Genomic DNA, 21,206 nt, shown 5'->3' with positions numbered 1-21,206 from the left:
ACTAAAGTTATACGATATATGAGATTTTATTGAAAAAAGGCCATATTTTTGGGGTCCAGGGCCGGGGTCAGAAAAAGGGTCCCAAAATTTACGGTGTCAGATTTTGCGTTAGACTACAGCATAGAGTCGTTTTATGGGGATATATGTGGTCATCGCAAATTTCGCTCTACGACTAAAATTATAGAAGATATATGAGATTTTCTTGAAAAAAAAAGACCCTATTTTTGGGGGTCTGAATCTAGTAAGGGCCGGGGTCAGAAAAAAGGTCCCAAAATTTACGGTGTCAGATTTTGTGTTAGACTAGAGCATAGAGTCGTTTTATGGGTATATATGTCATCATCGCATATTCTGCTCTCCGACTAAAATTATAGAAGATATATGAAATTTTCTTGAAAAATGTCCCTATTTTTGGGGTCCAAATACAGTAAGGGCCAGGGATAGAAAAAAGGTAAAAAATTTGACGGTGTCAGATTTTGTGTTAGACTGCAGCATAGAGTCGTTTTATGAGTATATATGAGGTCATCGCATTTTTTCGCTCTCCGACTAAAATTATATAAGATATATGAGAATTTCTTGAAAAAAGGCCCTATTTTCCAGTCCAAATCTAGTAAGGACCGGGGTCAGAAAAAAGGTCAAGAATTTGACGGTGTCAGATTTTGTGTTAGACTGCAGCATAGAGTTGTTTTATAGGTATATATGTGGTCCTCGCAGTTTTTCTGCTCTCCGACTAAAATTATAGAAGATATATGAGATTTTCTTGAAAAATTTTATTTTTGAGGCCGAATCTAGTAAGGGCCGGGGTCGTAAAAAAGGTCAAGTATTTGACGGTGTCAGATTTTGTGTTAGACTGCAGCATAGAGTAGTTTAATGGGTATATATGTGGTCATCGCAGTTTCTCGCTCAACGACTAAAATTATAGAAGATATACGAGATTTTCTTGAAAAATATCCATATTTTAGAGTCCGAATCTAGCAAGGGCTGGGATCAGAAAAAAGGTCAAGAATTTGACGGTGTCAGATTTTGTGTTAGACTAAAGCATAGAGTCGTTTTATGGGTATATATGTGGTCATCGCATTTTTCTGCTCTCCGACTAAAATTATAGAAGATATATGAGATTTTCTTGAAAAATGTCAATATTTTTTTGTCCGAATCTAGTAAGAAAAAAAGTCAAGAATTTTTCGGTGGCAGATTTTGTTTTAGACTGCAACATCGAGTCGTTTTAGGGTGTATATGTGGTCATCGCATTTTTTCGTTCTCCGACTAAAATTATAGATATATGAGATTTTCTTGAAAAATGTCCCTATTTTTGGGGTCCGAATCTAGTAAGGGCCGGGGTCAGAAAAAAGGTCAGGAATTTGGTATATATGTGGTCATCACATTTTTTCGTTCTCCAGCTAAATTTATAGAAGAATATGAGATTTTCTTGAAAAATTTCCATATTTTTGAGTCCGAATCTAGTGAGGGCCGGGTCAGAAATAAAGGTCAAGAATTAGACGGTGTCAGATTTTGTGTTAGACTGCAGGATAGAGTTGTTTTATGGGTATATATGTGGTGTTCATGTAAGGGAAAATTATTGAATTTAATACGTTAAAAAAGGCACAACATTGTCCAGTACCGACAATCTTAAAATTATTGATAAAACTAAAAACATACCTGAATGATGATATGCAACACCAAACGGTATGGTCTTCCGTAATGTTGGACAAACTTTGCCGCCACCTTCTTCAACAATGGCTCGGTAAAGAGAAACCTTTTCCGAACGTTTTATCTGCAAAAATTTTAAAAGTTAAAAGAAGTTAAATTTTCACACTAACCTCTCATAACATGAAATTCATCTTTCACAAATGCTACAAAACTCAAAATTATGTAGACTCCAGATATGTCTATAGCAGTGGTTAACGAGTAAGATTGAAGTATCCTAAAGATGGAAGGATGCTAATAACTTACCATCATTCACCTGCTTTAGGATAAATCCCAGAGACCTAAAATACCTTTGCATAAAAATACAAAACTGTGACAAAGTATAATTTTCTTTAAAAAGTAGCTTTAACAAATCTACAGTTCATAGACAAATATAAACCTTCATTTTCAAAAGGAATTTTAAAAGTCTTTCCGCAGAGATATAGGAACAAGAATCTAATTGTCAGACAGGAGGCATCTATAAGCAGTACCACAATAACAAGAATAACAGTAGTTAGTTTTCTAAACAACTAGCATGTCTACTGGATGAATATATATGAATACACTGCAGATGTGCTCACTTTCAAATTGTCTATGAAGGACAGAGAAGTAAAGATCTAATACGTACATCTTCAATGTTGACAAAACAGGATTATTTTGGAAGAGAATGCTTGTCCTAAGAAAGAGAAAACTATACTAAGATAGACTAACATTAATGTCGGGGGTCAACATTACTGGCAATTTTACACAAGTCTTTTTTAGTCTACCAGGTACCCAACCATAGGCTCTCCAGAATATCTTGAAGTCCACACTTCCTGTGATTTGGATAACTAATTTGAGGGCATGGATCACCCTGGCTAATTTTGAAGAATGGTTCAATGGCCATTTTACACAAATAGTAAAGGAGTATTGCAGAGTCAACAAATTTCCTTTCAAAGTTATGTTGATACTTGACAATCTGAATGTGGAAGTTGTTTTCTTGCCACTCAACACCACATTTCATATACAATCCACAGACCAGGGCATCATAGCAATATTCCAGCAGCACTATTTATGGAGTACCTTACACCAGTTCATTGATGCACCTTCAACAGAGGACAGGATAAATATTCTGAAGTTTTGGAAGGTATACAATATTTATCAAGCAGTGTTAAACTTATGTACTTCATGGGGCAAAGTAAGTCAAACAATGATGAACAGTGTATGGAAAAAACTTTGCCCTTAATTTGTGCATGGTTTTAAAGGCTTTGAAAAGCGCAACAAGGACATAGCGAAGAATTTGGTATCCCCTAGTAACAAACTTGAGATGGCGTTGGAAGAGGAAGATTTTCAAAAGTTGATCAAAGCTCACATGCAACTACAGTACTGATAAACAAGAATTATTGGAGTTAGAGCAGAAACCAAAAATTCAAAAAAGTTTCTCCAATTCAAATTAAGAAACTTCAAGGTCAAAATAAATGCAGCAGGGCTTTTACCATTCATCAAAGTGTTGGTCAATCCTGATTCCCAGGATACTTCAGCCAAACATTTAGCTGAAATTACTAATCATCATCTCCTCCTATGCTTATCGACGCAAAGGGCCTCGGTTACATTTTGCCAGTCGTCTTTATCTTGAGCTTTTAATTCAATACTTATCCATTCATCCTCTCCAACTTCAAGCTTCATAGCCCTCAGCCATACAGCCCTGGGTCTTCCAACTCTTCTAGAGCCTTGTGGAGCCCAACTAAATGTTTGGTGAACTAATCTCTCTTGGGGGAGTGTGAAGAGCATGACCTAACCATCTCCATGTACCTCTGATCATAATCTCATCAACATATGGCACTTTAGTAATCTCTCTTATAATTTCCTTTATAATCTTGTCCGGCCAATCAACTCCCAATAATCTTCTGAGGGCTTTGTTCTCAAGTCTACTAAATCGATTGGAGAATGTTTCACTGGGGGAGTGTCCATATAGTAACACCGATTTCACTAAACTGATATGTAGTCTGATTTTTATATGTAATTTCAGGCAATTTGATTTCCAAATTTTACTTAATCTAGACATTGTCTGATTTGCTTTTTTCAATCTCTCTCTCTCTCTCTCTCTCTCTCTCTCTCTCTCTCTCTCTCTCTCTCTCTCTCTCTCTCTCTCTCTCTCTCTCTCTTTTCTTATTCATGTAGGTCAGGTTTTTATAAAATAATAGCAGGTTCTATATACTTTATCATGTACAGTATGTTTATTACATGTATGGTGAGCTTACAACTCACTTTATAGGAAAGGAATAAAATCTGATCTATGTCAAACGTCAGATCACTTGGAACGAGTCAACAAAATAGGGTAGGGTATTACTGTAGTTGGTTTTCTTTTACTGTTAATCTGGTCAGCAAGCATTCAAACATACTTTATCAAAAGAGAAACAGCAGGGCCTTTGCATTCCTCACAACAATGATCTAAATCACAATACTGGCCCCCAGGCACAAGACACACCAAATGAATGAGGATCATGAGCCCCCAGAAATAATTCCATTGAAAAATCTATACAGGAATTATTAGCAAATCCAGGGAAGACATACAGTACCTTATAACCACTAATAACCTAAATAACATTTTCTTTTTCACGATCTGGAGGAGGTAAACGCAGTGTTGGCTTATCAAGCCTGAGTTAAGAAGAAGACTGAGAGCCAAAGCATTTACTGCATACCCACTCCAAGGTTATTGCAATTAACTACTACACTGTCTCAGTACAGTACTAGATGCCTAAGCCTATTGAAAGGCAGAAAAACAAGGAAATTTTTAGTTTTGGAGTAAACATCAATATAAACCAAGCTTCAGCAGGGATACTATGAAAATTAGGTAAGTATAGAAATAAAAAAAAATATCAAAATTCAATTTTTAGCCATTAGTACTGATTATATTCTATAAATATAATCATTACCCTAATTAAACAAACATTAACATTAAGGAAAAAGAAAAGTAACTTCTCAAATACAATTGATGAATCACCCAGATCATTCAAAATATGGTAATAGACTCTCTGTTATGTAACTTCAAAACCACTGCAAATCCCATCTATACTCCTAATTCCCAGTGACAAAATTCTTTAGGCCCTGCTGAAAAAGACCTGATCCAAAATAGGTTAGAGAACTGACTAAAACATGGCAAGAATTGTTGTCTATTGTTACCAATCATCCCTTTACAGAATTCAATAAAGTATTGAAAATGGGGCATGTTTATTGTAGTGGACATTAGATTTAATAACAGGGAGATAAATTATCTGAATATCCAACAAATAAGTCTAATCAAACCAGATTTTCAGGACTGGATAAAACATGAGAGTAACTAGCATATAAACGTCTTCAAAAGACAATGAGCAAAACCATGCCCGAAAAAAATACTAGTCAATTTCTTTTAGTGAGGCAGATTTGCACCGACTTGCAGGGGCGCCCCTTCTGCTCGGAAAAGTTTCCTGATCGCTGATTGGTAGGAAGTATTCGGACAAAAATACTTCCGACCAATCAGCTATCAGGGAACTTCTCCGAGCTAAAAAGGCACCCCTGCGAGTCAGTGCAATTCTGCCTCACTAAAAAAAAATTGACTATAGGCAGGCATATAACTCTTCATAAGTTAATAACTTTTCAATAATGCAACCAAATTCATGCGATCAAGTTTGAAATAAGTGGTTATTAAAAGATAAGTTTTTTATATGAAAATTAACTCAATTTATCTTTTAGATAAAAAAGTAATAAGAATCTAAAAATTATACTTACATGAGCATATTATGCTTCAGTAAAAAGTAAAAAAATAAAAATATTAGTTCAAATAAATTTCTAAATCAAAAGTTTACTCTGCATCTTGTACTATTTCTTAGTAAATAAAGGAAAAATAACGTTACATCAATAGAAACAATTACTGTACACAATAAAAATATAACAAACCTTTGTTATTGGTCTAGGTAAGATCTGGCAAATGAGTTCTGCCAAAGTCTCACAATTACGGCGTGTTGGACAGAACACAATACAGGAATGATCAGGAACAACCTCTCCAACCAGACCGCCTATCATGTCGGTATCCAGTAGTTTTTGTTCCCTGGTGTACTGAAAAATACAAAGTATATATACTAGTATACCATATAATTATAATCTATTAAATAAATAATTTAGCAATAGTACTTAAAACTTTAACCCTAAATACTGTACATAAAAATTTTCAAAATGTACGGAAAATTATAAAAAAAAAACGTTCTGCAGGGATTATCATTCTTATACCTGGATAAATAACAGAATTCTAACAATAGAATTTATCACATTGATACTTACGTATTTCTAGTTAACGGTACATTACGATCGGTGTGAATTAAAGAATGAGCATGAATATCTTAGAGGGCCCAGATCTTTTTGAGAGCACGAATCTCTTGAAGAACACAAGGAAACAGCAACAAACTCTATTATATATGCGAGTTTACCTAATTTTGATTACGTATATTACGGTGATCAGAGCTTGTGTGATGAATGCACGCTAATAGCCAAATGATTACTTTTATCACCGATGTATTCGAGGGGCTATTAGTGATCACTTAAGTGGTGGTGTGCTGTCAGGTGAGCTCGCTCTATAATAAAGTCTCCAAAGGTGATGCTCGTAGAGTAGTTGCGCTTAGGTGATTGCTCTGATTGAGCATGTATCCCAATCACTACAGAGTGCAACAATGGTGCGCTCACATCTAAGTGCGATGGTCAAGCCCATTTCCAGTATCCTGGAGAGCGTGTTCCCCATTTCCTCGAGAGCGGAATTCGTACAACTGAGGCACGTGAACAAGTGAGCACCTTCTTTGTGCAACTAAGGCAAGCGGAATGGCAGCTCATGTTTTCGAGACCACAATGAATCCAATTGTAAAGGTGAGTTTGATGACCATGCTTGTATAAGTGAACAAGATGAGCACGTTAAGCTTTTCCTTAAGGGTTTGTATGAAGAGTGCGAAAGTGTTTCCAATGGTTAGCGAACTTTGTCCCTGCAATTGAAAGCCAACTTGTGTGGCCGTACAAGATGGTTGTGCATGTTCATGAGCATTCTCTTGAAGTCTTGCATTGTATTCCTCCGTATTCATTGAGGATACGTGTGAATTCTTCACAGAAGTCAAATAGATTGGACTATTCAGGGATGGGGTGTGAGGTCGCTTTTCCTTCGAAATTATTGTCGTCGGTATCTCCATTATCTGCGGTCCTGACACTACTGACACGGCGGTGGTTCTACATCCGAGTATCTATGCCTACTTGTAGTAATCTATGAATTGAGGGGATGCCCTCTAGACCTAAGGATGGCCACAGTGTTCTTTTGGCCATTTCCTCAGCATCCTCAAGAATTTCCAGCTGGTTCCTAAGCAGAGAAGTGCGAGATATCACTACTTCATCTGTGGGGTCTGCTACCACCAATTCTTTTGTTTTTTGTTCGAGTGCAATTTCACTATCATAGTCATCCTACTTTGTCACCCCGATGGAAGGCGACAGAAGGGTCAGAGATCAGATTGAGAGAAGAAAAAGGAAGAGGGCCGAAGGATTTCCTCGATTTTGAGGATCGAAAGATCCCAACTGACCAATCCAGTTTTAGCATCATCCTCTTCTTCCAATATTCCACCCATTCTGACGGGGAATTTCTGTACTTGTTGCAAGTAGAAAGATTAAGAACAATCATGCCCTCTGCAAGAGGTGTATAAAAGATGGGGATTCACATTAACACTGGTCATAAAGGTACCACACTTTCATCCCGCAACTCAAGGGCAGGAACGCATGTCACTTATGTTTTCTCTATCACCAAACACACTTTCACTAGAAAGAGAAAGAAGTGAAAAGTTTAACAGCAAATGCAAGAGCACCAAGAGTACGTCTGTACACCTCGGCAGCTGAAGTCGAAGTGACAATGCAGTGCTGGCGAGAGGCAAAGGTTTCCCCAACCTCCCGCCAGTAACCACCAACACACCTTGTTGAAATTTCAACAGCCGAATTCCAGCCAGGCTGAAATCATACTCCTGTTAAAGGATGAGGGTTTGTATTTATGTAGGAACAATTAAACGTTTATAAGCCAGGCAACCATTAAACCTGCATATACCCAGGTACCAGCGTCAATATACTATCATGTTGAAAATAAAATAAAAACACCAAGCAAGCATTAAAAAGATACCTGAACATCATCAGCAATAAAGGAACTTTGAAATAAAAAAAATAAACAGCCCTCTTTTAACCCTATATTAAGGAAAATTCTCTGTACTTTGTTCCAGAAATTATGTTGCTCCTGTTGACAAAAAGTTTGTGAGGACCAAGAGTAAGGGGTGGGGCTGTGGGAGCTCCATTCATAACATGTAAAGAATTATATTTTTGTTAAACATCAATCTTTCTATGCTTTAAGGATATAAGCATTGTGACCTGGAGGTAAGATTCATCAAAATGCTGTAATTGATATTGCAGTTTAAACTGAAAGAGAAGTAAGAGGTTCGAAAAGATTCCAGTGACAAAACTAGAATCATAATGGTAAAGCTCAAGTTTAGATACTTGCCTGTCACATAATGGGGGGTAGCCGACATCAAACAAATAAAAGAAAGAGGACCTTTCCTCTCTACGTTCCTCACAGCCTGACAAGGGAGTCAACCGAGTTCAGATGGTACTGCTAAGGTGCCACAGCCCACCCTCCCCCGTTATCCACCACAGATGAAGCTTCATAACGCTGAATCCCCTACTGCTGCTACCTCCGCGATCATCCAAGGCGATCGGAGGAAGCAGCAGGGCCTACTGGAACTGCGTCACAATCACTCGCCATTCATTCCTAGTTCTAGCAAAGGTTCTTGACCTTAAAATATATAGAAAATCTCCTCTCTTAACCCATATATCCGCCCCTCCAGGGACCATGCAATGCAATATTGTGAGTCAGACCGTGGGAATGAAACCATACTCAGTGGTCTAGGATACTTACCTCATCCAGTACCCTCATACTATTTAAGTTGCTAAAGTCTTGTTACCTAACACCAATGTATCACTGGAAGTGGGTAAAAGTGGGCACTGTACATATATGAACCACAATAAATTTCGACATTAACATTCTTTTTATTTTGATGAAGATTAATTGTTGTTTTGATACTGAATAATACGTATCCTTGGAGATGACTAAGTGACTATGCTAAAAATAAGCTAAAATTCTAATCTTCTAAAAAAAGTTTGAATAAATCTCACCATATTAATCTAATACCATTATATTCTACACATATATTGTACCAAAGAATGGGCTTAAAAATTAAACTTGCTTTTTTTGGCCAATCAACTCATTAAGAAAAGACGTAAGTTTAAAAGATATAGCCAAAGTTACTTAACTCTCACCTACTGATTCAAGTTCCTTTCCTGACAACACATTAAGCTTCAAAATAACCTGAGAAGAATTCAGTAAAATACAAATACTATACCTGTATTAAAATCATGACATTTAAACCTAAGCCTAGTAATATCTCAATGAAACAAATCTGTTATTTTGAAGTAATACTGTACTTCCCCAACAGAAACTATGGGATCTAGAGTCCAACATTCATTGTCTCAAATAATGATAAGCAAATGCCAGACATCCATTCACCAATCTTCCACCATATTCTTGACTCTAACGTTAACCAGTGCAGTAACCTCAACCTTTGCAAGCTGTATTTTTGTACATTTATCTCTATTGGAAAATGAGGATGATAGAAATATGGAGTAAATAATGAAAATAATCTAGAAATAAATCTGTTCTCATCAGCAAAGATTTTCCTTGAAGTCATTTCAACACATCCACCTGGATATAAATGCATGAACATATAATCAGTAAAGAGACAGATTTGACATAAGGACAGACCAGAATTGCAATATATGCAACTTGAAAATATTTTCAGACTCCTTTTCGTACTCACCACTTGAAGAGGCAGGGAAGGACTAAAACTAAAAATCAAATGCACAATGCCCTTCCTCTCTTTAATAATTTTACAAATTTAAATCAAATCCTTTATCTAACATGTCAGAAAGACATCCCACAGAGATGCAACTTAAATTTTATATATCTCTATAATAATGTTTTTGATGAGCAATTTTAGTAATGAAAATAAGAAATCCTTAGCTAATGAATGGCTTTAACCAATAAAAGTACTGTATTACGTATTGTACGTATATAATAATCTTTTATAGTAATTTCATGGAACACAAATAAGCATAAGAGTAGGATTTTGAAAGTCTAATGAAATATTGGTAGCAATTTTTTTTTTTTTTTAAAGTCTATAGTATCTCAAACCAACTGAATTTTAATGGCTTAAATGAATGTAAGAGAGGTCCTTAACAAGTGGTTAAAATTCCATAGTTATTAGAAAAAATGTTATCTTTATAATAAAATAAATTTTTGAATATACTTACCCGGTGATTATAATAGCTGCAATTCTGTTGCTCGACAGAAAACTCTAAGGTAAAATTCGCCAGCGATCGCTACACAGGTTGCGGGTGTGCCCAACAGCGCCATCTGTCGTCCAGATACCCAGTACTCAATGTAAACAAAGAACTCAATTTTCTCCTCGTCCCACTGCGTCTCTATTGGGGAGGAAGGGAGGGTCCTTTAATTTATAATCACCGGGTAAGTATATTCAAAAATTTATTTTATTATAAAAATAACATTTTTCAATATTTAACTTAGCCGGTGATTATAATAGCTGATTCACACCCAGGGGGGTGGGTAGAGACCAGCAAAATATGATTACATTATTATGAGCTAAGAATTTTTATTTCATTTTAGAAGTTATCAAAATAACAAAAACAAAATAAATAGGTACCTGGTAAGGAAGTCGACTTGAACAATTACTCTGCCTTTTTAAGTACATCTTCCTTACGGAGCCTCGCGATCCTCTTAGGATGCTGATCGACCCCTAGGATCTGAAGTATCAAGGGTTGCAACCCATACAACAGGACCTCATCAAAACCCCTAATCTAGGCGCTTCTCAAGAAATGACTTTGACCACCCGCCAAATCAACCAGGATGCGAAAGGCTTCTTAGCCTTCCAGACAACCCAAAAACAACAATAAAAACATTTCAAGAGAAAGATTAAAAAGGTTATAGAATTAGGGAATTGTAGTGGTTGAGCCCTCACCCACTACTGCACTCGCTGCTACGAATGGTCCCAGAGTGTAGCAGTCCTCGTAAAGAGACTGAACATCCTTAAGATAAAAAGACGCGAACACTGACTTGCTTCTCCAATAGGTTGCGTCCATTATACTTCGCAGAGATCTATTTTGTTTAAAGGCCACGGAAGTTGCGACAGCTCTAACTTCGTGTGTCCTTACCTTCAGCAAAGCTTGGTCTTCCTCACTCAGATGGGAATGAGCTTCTCGTATTAACAGTCTGATAAAATAGGATAAAGCATTCTTTGACATAGGCAAAGATGGTTTCTTAACTGAACACCATAAAGCTTCAGACAGGCCTCGTAAAGGTTTAGTACGTTTTAAATAGAACTTAAGAGCTCTCACAGGGCATAAAACTCTTTCTAGTTCATTTCCAACCATATTCGATAAGCTTGGAATATCGAACGATTTCGGCCAAGGTCGAGAAGGCAGCTCGTTTTTGGCTAGAAAACCAAGTTGTAGAGAACATGTAGCCGTTTCAGATGAAAATCCGATGTTCTTGCTGAAGGCATGAATCTCACTGACTCTTTTAGCTGTGGCTAAGCATACCAGGAAAAGAGTCTTTAAGGTGAGATCTTTTAGAGAGGCTGATTGTAGCGGCTCGAACCTGTCTGACATGAGGAATCTTAGTACCACGTCTAAATTCCAACCAGGTGTAACCGAACGACGCTCCTTCGTGGTCTCAAAAGACTTAAGGAGGTCCTGAAGATCTTTATTGTTGGACAGATCTAAGCCTCTGTGACGGAAGACTGATGCCAACATGCTTCTGTAACCCTTGATAGTGGGAGCTGAAAGAGATCGTTCTTTCCTCAGGTATAAGAGGAAGTCAGCTATTTGGGTTACAGAGGTACTGGTCGAGGATACAGATACTGACTTGCACCAGTTTCGGAAGACTTCCCACTTCGATTGGTAGACTCTAAGGGTGGATGTTCTCCTTGCTCTAGCAATCGCTCTGGCTGCCTCCTTCGAAAAGCCTCTAGCTCTCGAGAGTCTTTCGATAGTCTGAAGGCAGTCAGGCGAAGAGCGTGGAGGCCTTGGTGTACCTTCTTTACGTGTGGCTGACGTAGAAGGTCCACCCTTAGAGGAAGAGTTCTGGGAACGTCTACTAGCCATCGAAGTACCTCGGTGAACCATTCTCTCGCGGGCCAGAGTGGAGCAACTAGCGTCAACCTTGTCCCTTCGTGAGAGGCGAACTTCTGCAGTACCTTGTTGACAATCTTGAACGGAGGGAATGCATATAGGTCTAGATGTGACCAATCTAGGAGAAAGGCATCTATATGAACTGCTGCTGGGTCCGGGATTGGTGAGCAATATATTGGGAGCCTCTTGGTCATCGAGGTTGCGAAGAGATCTATGGTTGGCTGGCCCCAGGTGGCCCAAAGTCTCTTGCATACATCCTTGTGGAGGGTCCATTCTGTTGGAATGATTTGTCCCTTCCGACTGAGACAATCTGCCATGACATTCAAGTTGCCTTGGATGAACCTCGTTACTAGCGAAATGTTTAGACCTTTTGACCAGGTGAGGAGGTCCCTTGCGATCTCGTACAACGTCAGTGAGTGGGTCCCTCCTTGCTTGGAGATGTACGCCAAAGCCGTGGTGTTGTCCGAGTTCACCTCCACCACTTTGCCTTGAAGGAGAGACTTGAAGCTTTTCAAGGCCAGATGTACTGCCAGTAGCTCCTTGCAGTTGATATGCATTGTCCTTTGACTCGAGTTCCATATTCCCGAGCATTCCCGACCGTCTAATGTCGCGCCCCAGCCTACGTCCGATGCGTCCGAGAAGAGAACGTGGTTGGGAGTCTGAACAGCCAGGGGCAGACCCTCTCTGAGGCTGATACTGTCCTTCCACCATGTCAGGCAAGACTTCATCTTCTCGGAAACGGGGATCGAGACCGCTTCTAGTGTCTTGTCCTTTTTCCAGTGAAATGCTAGGTGATATTGAAGAGGACGGAGGTGTAGTCTTCCTAATGACACGAACTGTTCCAGGGATGATAGCGTCCCTATCAGACTCATCCACTTCCTGACTGAACATCGTTCCTTCTTCAGCATGTTCTGGATGCATAACTGGCTTGGCTTGTTCTGGGGGCCGACGGAAAAGCCCGAAAAGCTAGACTGTGAATCTCCATCCCTAAATATACAATAGCTTGGGATGGGACCACTTGTGACTTTTCCATATTGACAAGGAGACCCAATTCCTTGGTCAGATCTAAAGTCCACTTTAGATCCTTCAGACAGCGACGACTGGAAGAAGCTCTGAGAAGCCAGTCGTCCAAATAGAGGGAGGCTCGGATGTCCGCTAAATGAAGGAATTTGGCTACATTCCTCATCAGCCTCGTAAACACAAGAGGAGCTGTGCTTAGGCCAAAGCACAGGGCTTGAAACTGGTAGACAACCTTTTCGAAAACGAATCTTAGAAAAGGTTGGGAGTCCGGGTGGATGAGGACGTGGAAGTAGGCGTCCCTTAGGTCTAACGAGACCATCCAGTCTTCCCTTCTGACCGCTGCTAGAACCGACTTTGTGGTCTCCATGGAGAACGTCTGCTTTGTGACAAAGACATTCAGCGCACTGACGTCTAACACCGGCCTCCACCCTCCTGTCTTCTTTGACACCAAGAAGAGACGGTTGTAGAATCCCGGGGTTTGATGGTCCAGGACTTTGACTACCGCTCCCTTCTCTAGTAAGAGAGACACTTCCTGTTTCAATGCTCGTCTCTTGTCTTCCTCTCTGTACCTGGGGGAGAGATCGATGGGAGACGTTGCTAGAGGGGGTTTTCGTACAAACGGGATCTTGTACCCCTCTCTGAGCAACTTCACAGATTGTGCATCTGCGCCTCTCTTTTCCCAGGTCTGCCAGAAGTTCTTGAGTCTGGCTCCCACTGCTGTCTGAAGAAGCTGGCAGTCAGACTCTGCCCTTAAAGGACTTGGTTCCTTTCTTCTTTCCACGTCTCCCTTTGGCACGAGCACCTCCTCTGCTGGAGGCTCTGCCACGAAAGGGCGGAATAAAACGGGACGCTGGAGTGTCCATCCTTGGTCTAGCTGACAAGGTAGGCAAAGGGGTGGCTTTGCGAGCAGAGGACGCAACAAGATCGTGAGTATCCTTCTGTATCAAAGAAGCGGCAATCTCCTTAATCAGGTCCTCTGGAAAAAGGCACTTGGAAAGAGGAGCAAACAGAAGTTCGGATCTCTGGCATGGTGTAACTCCAGCTGAAAGGAATGAGCATAGGTTTTCACGCTTCTTAAGGACTCCGGACACGAAAGATGCAGCAAGCTCATTAGACCCATCACGTACGGCCTTGTCCATGCAGGACATAATGAGCAATGAAGTCTCCTTCTCCATCGGAGAGATCTTTCTACTAAGAGCTCCTAGACACCAGTCTAGGAAGTTAAAAACCTCGAAGGCTCTATACATACCTTTCAAAAGGTGGTCCAGGTCCGAAGATGACCAACATATTTTTGAGCGTCTCATGGCTAGGCGGCGGGGAGAGTCTACAAGACTTGAGAAGTCACCCTGGGCAGAGGCAGGAACTCCCAAGCCGAGAACTTCTCCCGTGGCATACCAGACGCTCGATCTAGAAGAGAGTCTAGCAGGGGGAAACGTAAAAGCTGTCTTCCCTAAACTCTTTTTGGACTGCAGCCATTCTCCTATCACCCGCAAAGCTCTCTTGGACGAGCGTGCGAGGACGAGTCTAGTAAAGGCAGGGGTGGTTGACGGCATGCCTAACACAAACTCTGATGGAGGAGAACGCGGAGCCACAGACACAAACTGGTCCGGAAATATCTCTTTGAACAGGGCCAAAACTTTCCTAAAGTCCAAAGAGGGTTGCGTAGACTTAGGCTCGTCCAGTTCTGAATGCGGTTCATCTACGTGTGCAGCACCATCATCATCAGAAAGTTCCTCATCCGAGTATTGATGAGGAAGCGGCAACGGAGTGGGTAACGGCTGGATAGCTGAGTCCGGTCGCACGGGTGCATGCGTGACTGAGCCGGACGCAACGTCATGGAACTGTTGCCCAGTCTGTGAGCTGGCAACAACCATAGCAGCGCGGGGACGCACAGCGTCTACTCCAGACTGTCTAGACTGATGTGGGCGCGCAGTGGCAACCACACTGGGTTGCGGAGGTTGACGCATCGCGTCAAAACAAAACAACTCTGACGGTTGTTGAACCTCACGGACGTCAACGGATACCTCTGTGCGTCGCTGAACGTCAACATGCGGCTGGCAGATCACACTGGAACGCATGGGTGGCGGAACTCTCTCAACTGGAGTGCGTGAGAAGGTTACCTCAGCGTCCCCAGGACGCACAACCGATCGTGTGGGTGGTTGTAGGCAAGGAGCTGCACTAGCTACTGGTGCGGCAGCAACCTTCTCCGCACGAAAGTCCTGCATAAGCGACGTTAGTTGCGACTGCATGTCTTGCAGTAAAGACCACTTAGGGTCTACAGGAGCAGGTGCGGCGACAGACGGTGTAACTGTCTGAAGCGGTACCGCTTTGCCTCTCTTAGGAGGTGAGCAGTGCATCGGATGACTGCAGCGAGTCCGAACTGACCCAGTGGCTACAGCTGGGCCGTTGGACTTGCGCGGAAGGGACCGACTTGCGCGGAAGGGACCGACTTGCGCTTTAACGGTCGTGAGACCTTGGTCCATGGTTTCTTGCGAGAAACCTCTTCCGCAGACGAGGTATAAATGGGCTCTCTCGTCTTTGTTAGGCAGGGGCGATCTTGGGTAGATACGCCCGATACCACGGAGGGAACGTCTGTTCGCTGATTAAAGCCTCTCGAACCCATTTGTCGTACGACATTGCTTCTCCCCTGGACTTGGGAGCTTGCAAGAGGTCCCGGACTAGGAGGACGACAGGCACGAACAGACGAACCCTCAAGCGCAACACTATCACTCACTTTAACACTTCCCACTGCACTTTTACACTTCAGCTCCTTCACATCCGCCATGAGCTGATTACGGTCACTAGCCAGGGACTCAACTCTCTCACCCAGAGCTTGGATGGCACGCATCATATCAGCCATCGAAGGTTCCTGAGTGCCAGAAGGGGGATTAGGAGCAACCACTACAGGGGAAGGAATAGGTTGTGGGGCATGAGGAGAGGAAATGTCAATAGAACGAGAGGAACTTCTCCTAACTCTATCTCTCTCTAGCCTACGTGTATATTTTTGGAATTCGATAAAATCGAATTCCGAAAGCCCAACGCACTCCTCACATCGATCTTCCAATTGACAGGTTTTATCCCGACAATTGGAACAAACAGTGTGAGGGTCGATAGAGGCCTTCGGAAGACGCCTTGAACAGTCCCTAGCATTGCACTTACTAAATTTTGGGACTTGTGAAGGGTCAGCCATTTTGAATTGGTCAATGGGGAATTCAAAAACTATCAAAAAGTCATCAACAAAGAATCCGTAATCAAAAAGAGTTCAAGGAATTGCGAAGAGAAAGCCTGCACAGCGAAAGCTCAAAACTAGAATAGTGTACTTCACCAATTAGTTGTGAAAACAAATCCAGTTTAGCAACAGCGAATAAGCACGTCTTGTCGGGAGCACGACAGAGAGAAAATTGAGTTCTTTGTTTACATTGAGTACTGGGTATCTGGACGACAGATGGCGCTGTTGGGCACACCCGCAACCTGTGTAGCGATCGCTGGCGAATTTTACCTTAGAGTTTTCTGTCGAGCAACAGAGTTGCAGCTATTATAATCACCGGCTAAGTTAAATATTGAAAAATGATGACCATAAGTTTTACAACATTCCCACTATCACTAAAAGGATTTTAACCTTCTTAGGTCTTTTTTGTTTACTACTTTAATCTTTAACCCTCCTCTATACCTAACATCTAATACACAGAGATACATACCGGGAAGCAACACAGACGTTGTTTGTACAGCAGCTCTTCCTCTGTTTTAGCAGAAGAGTTCAACTCCCAAATTTGGTCCCCTATCTAGAAATGGGAGAATATCAGAGTTATTATTTTCATCATAAAGACGTATCAGTGGTTCTTAAAAGAAATCATGTTTTGTAAGATATTAAAAGAAACTCTCTAAAATAAAATTTATCACATATACTGTCTTAATCTTTGAAAACTTTCATGTACAGTACTCTATTCTCTATTATTTGCCTCTTGTAAAAAATATAAAACTAAAAGTACAGTATAACTAAAGAATTAAACTTTTGGAGGCAAAATATTAGTAAAACAATATACAGTAGATAAAAGACAAATTGACAACAAAATGTTAAACATATAAGGGCCTAAATCTTATTAATATAATCACCATACAGTTCAAATCTAATTTTCCAGTACCTGCTAGATTGGAAAAACTGCCAGTACAGCTCTTGGGTAAAAACGTAACTTTCTGTATTAAAGATCCTCTTCCAAGCCTTTGACATCAAAAGAATATTTGTAAATATGTGTGCCTAAGTGTAGTAGTGCAAAATATTTATATTCAATATCATAACCAATTGAGTTTTCCTTTTTACGCTGACCTGAATGAATAATTTTTGCAACATTTGAAACTTACACAGCATTCTTTAAATTCTCGTAAACTCCAACATAAATCAGATGAATATTATACAGAAGTAATAGAGCATTCAATTGCTTGTCGTTTAACATATTTCATCTAGTGAATATTAGTTTGAGTAAATCATAGTCTATGATTTTGATTCTCATAAAATTAAAACTTTTAGCAGACGGGTGTAGGACGGCCCCTCGTTGTTCCGGGGGGATGTTGATGAGGGAGAGGTCTAACTGGTGAGGGACCTATGGTCGTGGTTCTATCACGTCCCAGTTTACTATACCGACACTCACAGAGTGAGGGAGCTGGGTTTATTCCTGGCATTCCATGCATCCTTTTTTCTCTGGTATATTTAGCAATAACAATGCCTTAGAAATGGTATTAGAGGAGTATTTCACTGGGCGACACAGGTTCCTCGCCCAGAAATAGATTTTTCATTCGTCAAAATCCCTTGATCATTATAGAGGTGTACATCAAAATGGAATTTTCCTTTTATTATGATAAAGACCACTGATCTCTTGGCTCCTAAGTTACCGTATATTTCTGCTCATAAACAATCATTAGATAAGACTAGATAAGAAATTGATGCAAATTTTCGTAAATTTATCTCACATTTGCAGTAAGCTACGAATACACTAGGAAATTTGTACGTGTAAGGTGTGATTAACTTCTGATGTTCTATAAATATAAACAAATCATAAGTAACTTACCTTTACATATTCTGTTAATGCAACTGGTCTAAAGTTTCCAGTGAAGAGTTTGGCATCAAGGAAAGAGGCCATTTCTTGCAGATTTCCAATTGTAGCACTCATTGCCACAAGCTGAATCTTCGCTGCAAATAATAAAAACTCTTAATTATTGTGAATATCTTTTGAATCATCACTTACATTACAGTACTAGAGACCACAAAATAAAAAGATATGTAACTCAAAAGTAACAACCCTAACTTTCTAAGTAAAATTATGTATCTTAACACTTACCAAAATTCATTGCTAATCCTTAAGTTTTAAAAGTTTGACCATAACAAAAGAAAAACAAAGCTTCCCTTGACCTGGTACGGTAGCTGCCCAAATAATATGTTGAGGTACAGGGATATATAGCCTTTGCAATGGCACCTCCAGTGAAACAGCAATGTATTACTTTGTGGATAAAACGTTTTTATCATTTTCAACTATATTTCTCCACTAGATATAAGTAACCAATTACATTCTTTAGTCTCCATCCTATTAATACTCATAGCAGTGATAAAAGCACAAGCAATAATATTTACCCAACTACAGTAATGTAAATCAATGGTGAGCTGGTGGCCGAGCTTGCAAGTGAAAGGAACGCTGTCATCCAGAACGTGATCACCAACTAGCTTTAGCTGATACATCACCAACATTAAACAGTTAAAAAATCCTACAATATGAAATGCCATCTCCACAAATGAAAAACAAGGTTACTGAAGAGTGCTTACTTTAGTGAGAGGAAGGAAATAAGGATCCAGACTACCAACTTGATCTTCTGCCTTGCAACTGTTATGTAAAGAAGAAAATTTCACATTGAATAAGTTGGTGTTTGTATCTGATTAGGTATTTTGTGAGTTTTATTTGTTAGTTAAACAATAGACATTGATTTAAAGAAAGAGAGAGAGAGAGAGAGAGAGAGAGAGAGAGAGAGAGAGAGAGAGAGAGATTTGGCCGCGATGTGTTTTCATCGTTTGGGGCCTGTTATGCATCGCTAAACACAACATAAGCGCTTTTCACAAACATTGGCTTTCGAGTGCCATTCGACTCCAAGCTCAAGCTCAAGCTCTCTCTCTCTCTCTCTCTCTCTCTCTCTCTCTCTCTTCGTTTAACTAACGAATAAAACTCACAAAATACCTAATCATATACACACAGCAACTTGTTCAATGTGAAATTTTCTTCTTTACATGACACAAATTAAATGTCTAAACGAGCGACTAGAAATGCGAGAATGTAAGGATTTAGCAGCTGAAGGTTTATGATAGATATACAAATCTAAAATAATTCTTTCAAGAGAAATCATGTTTCCATAACAGTAATTTATGAACAAAACTATTGCAACACCATTACTGAACAAACACTTACGTGCTGCATATCTCAACTTTGTAAGAGTTCCTTCCAATATTGCTCCCCGACCACCTTTTTCTCCCATCATGTGCAGTTCATCTGCAACAACTAAGCCAAGTTCTCCAATTCGTCCATTCTCAAGAAGCGAGTTCACCAATCCTGAGGCTTTCTCAATAGTGGCAATGTATAGAACACGCCTGAAAAATACAAAATACTCTATCACTAACACTGGACAAAATAAAACTCCAGTCAAATTATGCTAACCTTTTTCAATGACTCGGGAATACTGAAAGGAGGAAACTCAATAAAATACAGTATATACAGTAATTTCACAGACAAAAAATTAAAAGTAGATATTTATTCAGGAGGCTTAACAAATCACCTATTGCAGATGAAGGTACTGAATAATTGGTACAGTAAATGGCTGGAAAATTGGGATAAAATAAAGCATCCTTATCCAATACATGCATGCATATTTCATGATAAAAACACAATTCAGGTAGAAAACATGGATATCTTTCTCAGCATATAACAAAAAATGATATTTTAATTATAAAATAAATTTTTGAATATACTTACCCGGTGAATATATAATAGCTGCAACTCTGCGGCTCGACAGAAAACACACTCAAAAAACTCGCGAGCGATGGCTATGAAGGTTGCGGGTGTGCCCACCAGCGCCAACTGTCGGCCAGATACCACTCTTGCATGTAAACAAAACCTTCAATTCTTCTCGTCCCGCTGCGTCTCTATTGGGGAGGAAGGGAGGGTCTTTAATTTATATATTCACCGGGTAAGTATATTCAAAAATTTATTTTATAATTAAAATATCATTTTTAAATATTTAACTTAGCCGGTGAATATATAATAGCTGATTCACACCCAAGGCGGTGGGTAGAGACCAGAGTTAATTAAGTTTACAGCGTATAAGCTAAGAGTTTTTTTGACAGTTATCAATATAACAAAACCAAAATATATAGGTACCTGGTAAGGAATTTGACTTAGACGATTACTCTGCCTTGTAAGTCTGTCTTCCTCACGGAGCCCAGCGATCCTCTTAGGATGCTGAAAGACTCCCAGGAGCTGAAGTATCAAGGGCTGCAACCCATACAACAGGACCTCATCAAACCTCTAATCTGGGCGCTCTCAAGAAATGACTTTGACCACCCGCCAAATCAACCAGGATGCGAAAGGCTTCTTAGCCTTCCGAACAACCCATAAAACAATATTAAAAACATTTCAAGAGACAGATTAAAAAGGATATTGGAATTAGGGAAGTGTAGTGGTAGAACCCTCACCCACTACTGCACTCGCTGCTACGAATGGACCCAGTGTGTAGCAGTCCTCGTAAAGAGTCTGGACATCTTTCAAGTAAAATGACGCGAACACTGACTTGCTTCTCCAAAAGGTCGCGTCCATGATACTTTGCAGAGATCTATTTTGCTTGAAGGCCACGGAGGTTGCTATAGCTCTAATCTCGTGCGTCTTAACCTTAAGCAAAGATCGGTCTTCCTCACTCAAGTGGGAATGGGCTTCTCGTATTAAAAATCTGATAAAATATGACAAAGCATTCTTTGACATAGGTAAGGATGGTTTCTTAACCGAACACCATAACGCTTCAGATTTACCTCGTAAAGGCTTAGTACGAGCTAAATAGAACTTAAGAGCTCTAACGGGACATAATACTCTCTCTAGTTCGTTGCCTACGATCTCTGATAAGCTAGGAATATCAAAAGATTTAGGCCAAGGACGAGAAGGCAGTTCATTCTTGGCCAGGAAACCAAGTTGAAGAGA

General features: G+C 40.0%; 1 protein-coding gene across 2 annotated transcripts in view; it reads right to left on the bottom strand.

The window, feature by feature from the left end:
- Positions 1-21,206, bottom strand: part of mus301 (mutagen-sensitive 301) — a 433,219-nt gene that overhangs the window by 362,407 nt on the left and 49,606 nt on the right. For both annotated transcript variants that reach the window (XM_068393102.1, XM_068393101.1), the window contains exons 6-10: positions 19,431-19,609; positions 18,048-18,169; positions 16,683-16,766; positions 5,596-5,754; positions 1,654-1,768 (exon numbers count right to left, since the gene is read on the bottom strand). In XM_068393102.1, coding sequence (XP_068249203.1) covers positions 1,654-1,768; positions 5,596-5,754; positions 16,683-16,766; positions 18,048-18,169; positions 19,431-19,609 — 659 coding nt within the window. The remainder of the gene's footprint in view (positions 1-1,653; positions 1,769-5,595; positions 5,755-16,682; positions 16,767-18,047; positions 18,170-19,430; positions 19,610-21,206) is intronic.

Source organism: Palaemon carinicauda, chromosome 19 (assembly GCF_036898095.1).
Source record: "Palaemon carinicauda isolate YSFRI2023 chromosome 19, ASM3689809v2, whole genome shotgun sequence".
NCBI lineage: Eukaryota > Metazoa > Arthropoda > Malacostraca > Decapoda > Palaemonidae > Palaemon > Palaemon carinicauda.
Note: the sequence above shows the minus strand (reverse complement) of the source record. Positions and strands in the feature narration are given on the sequence as shown.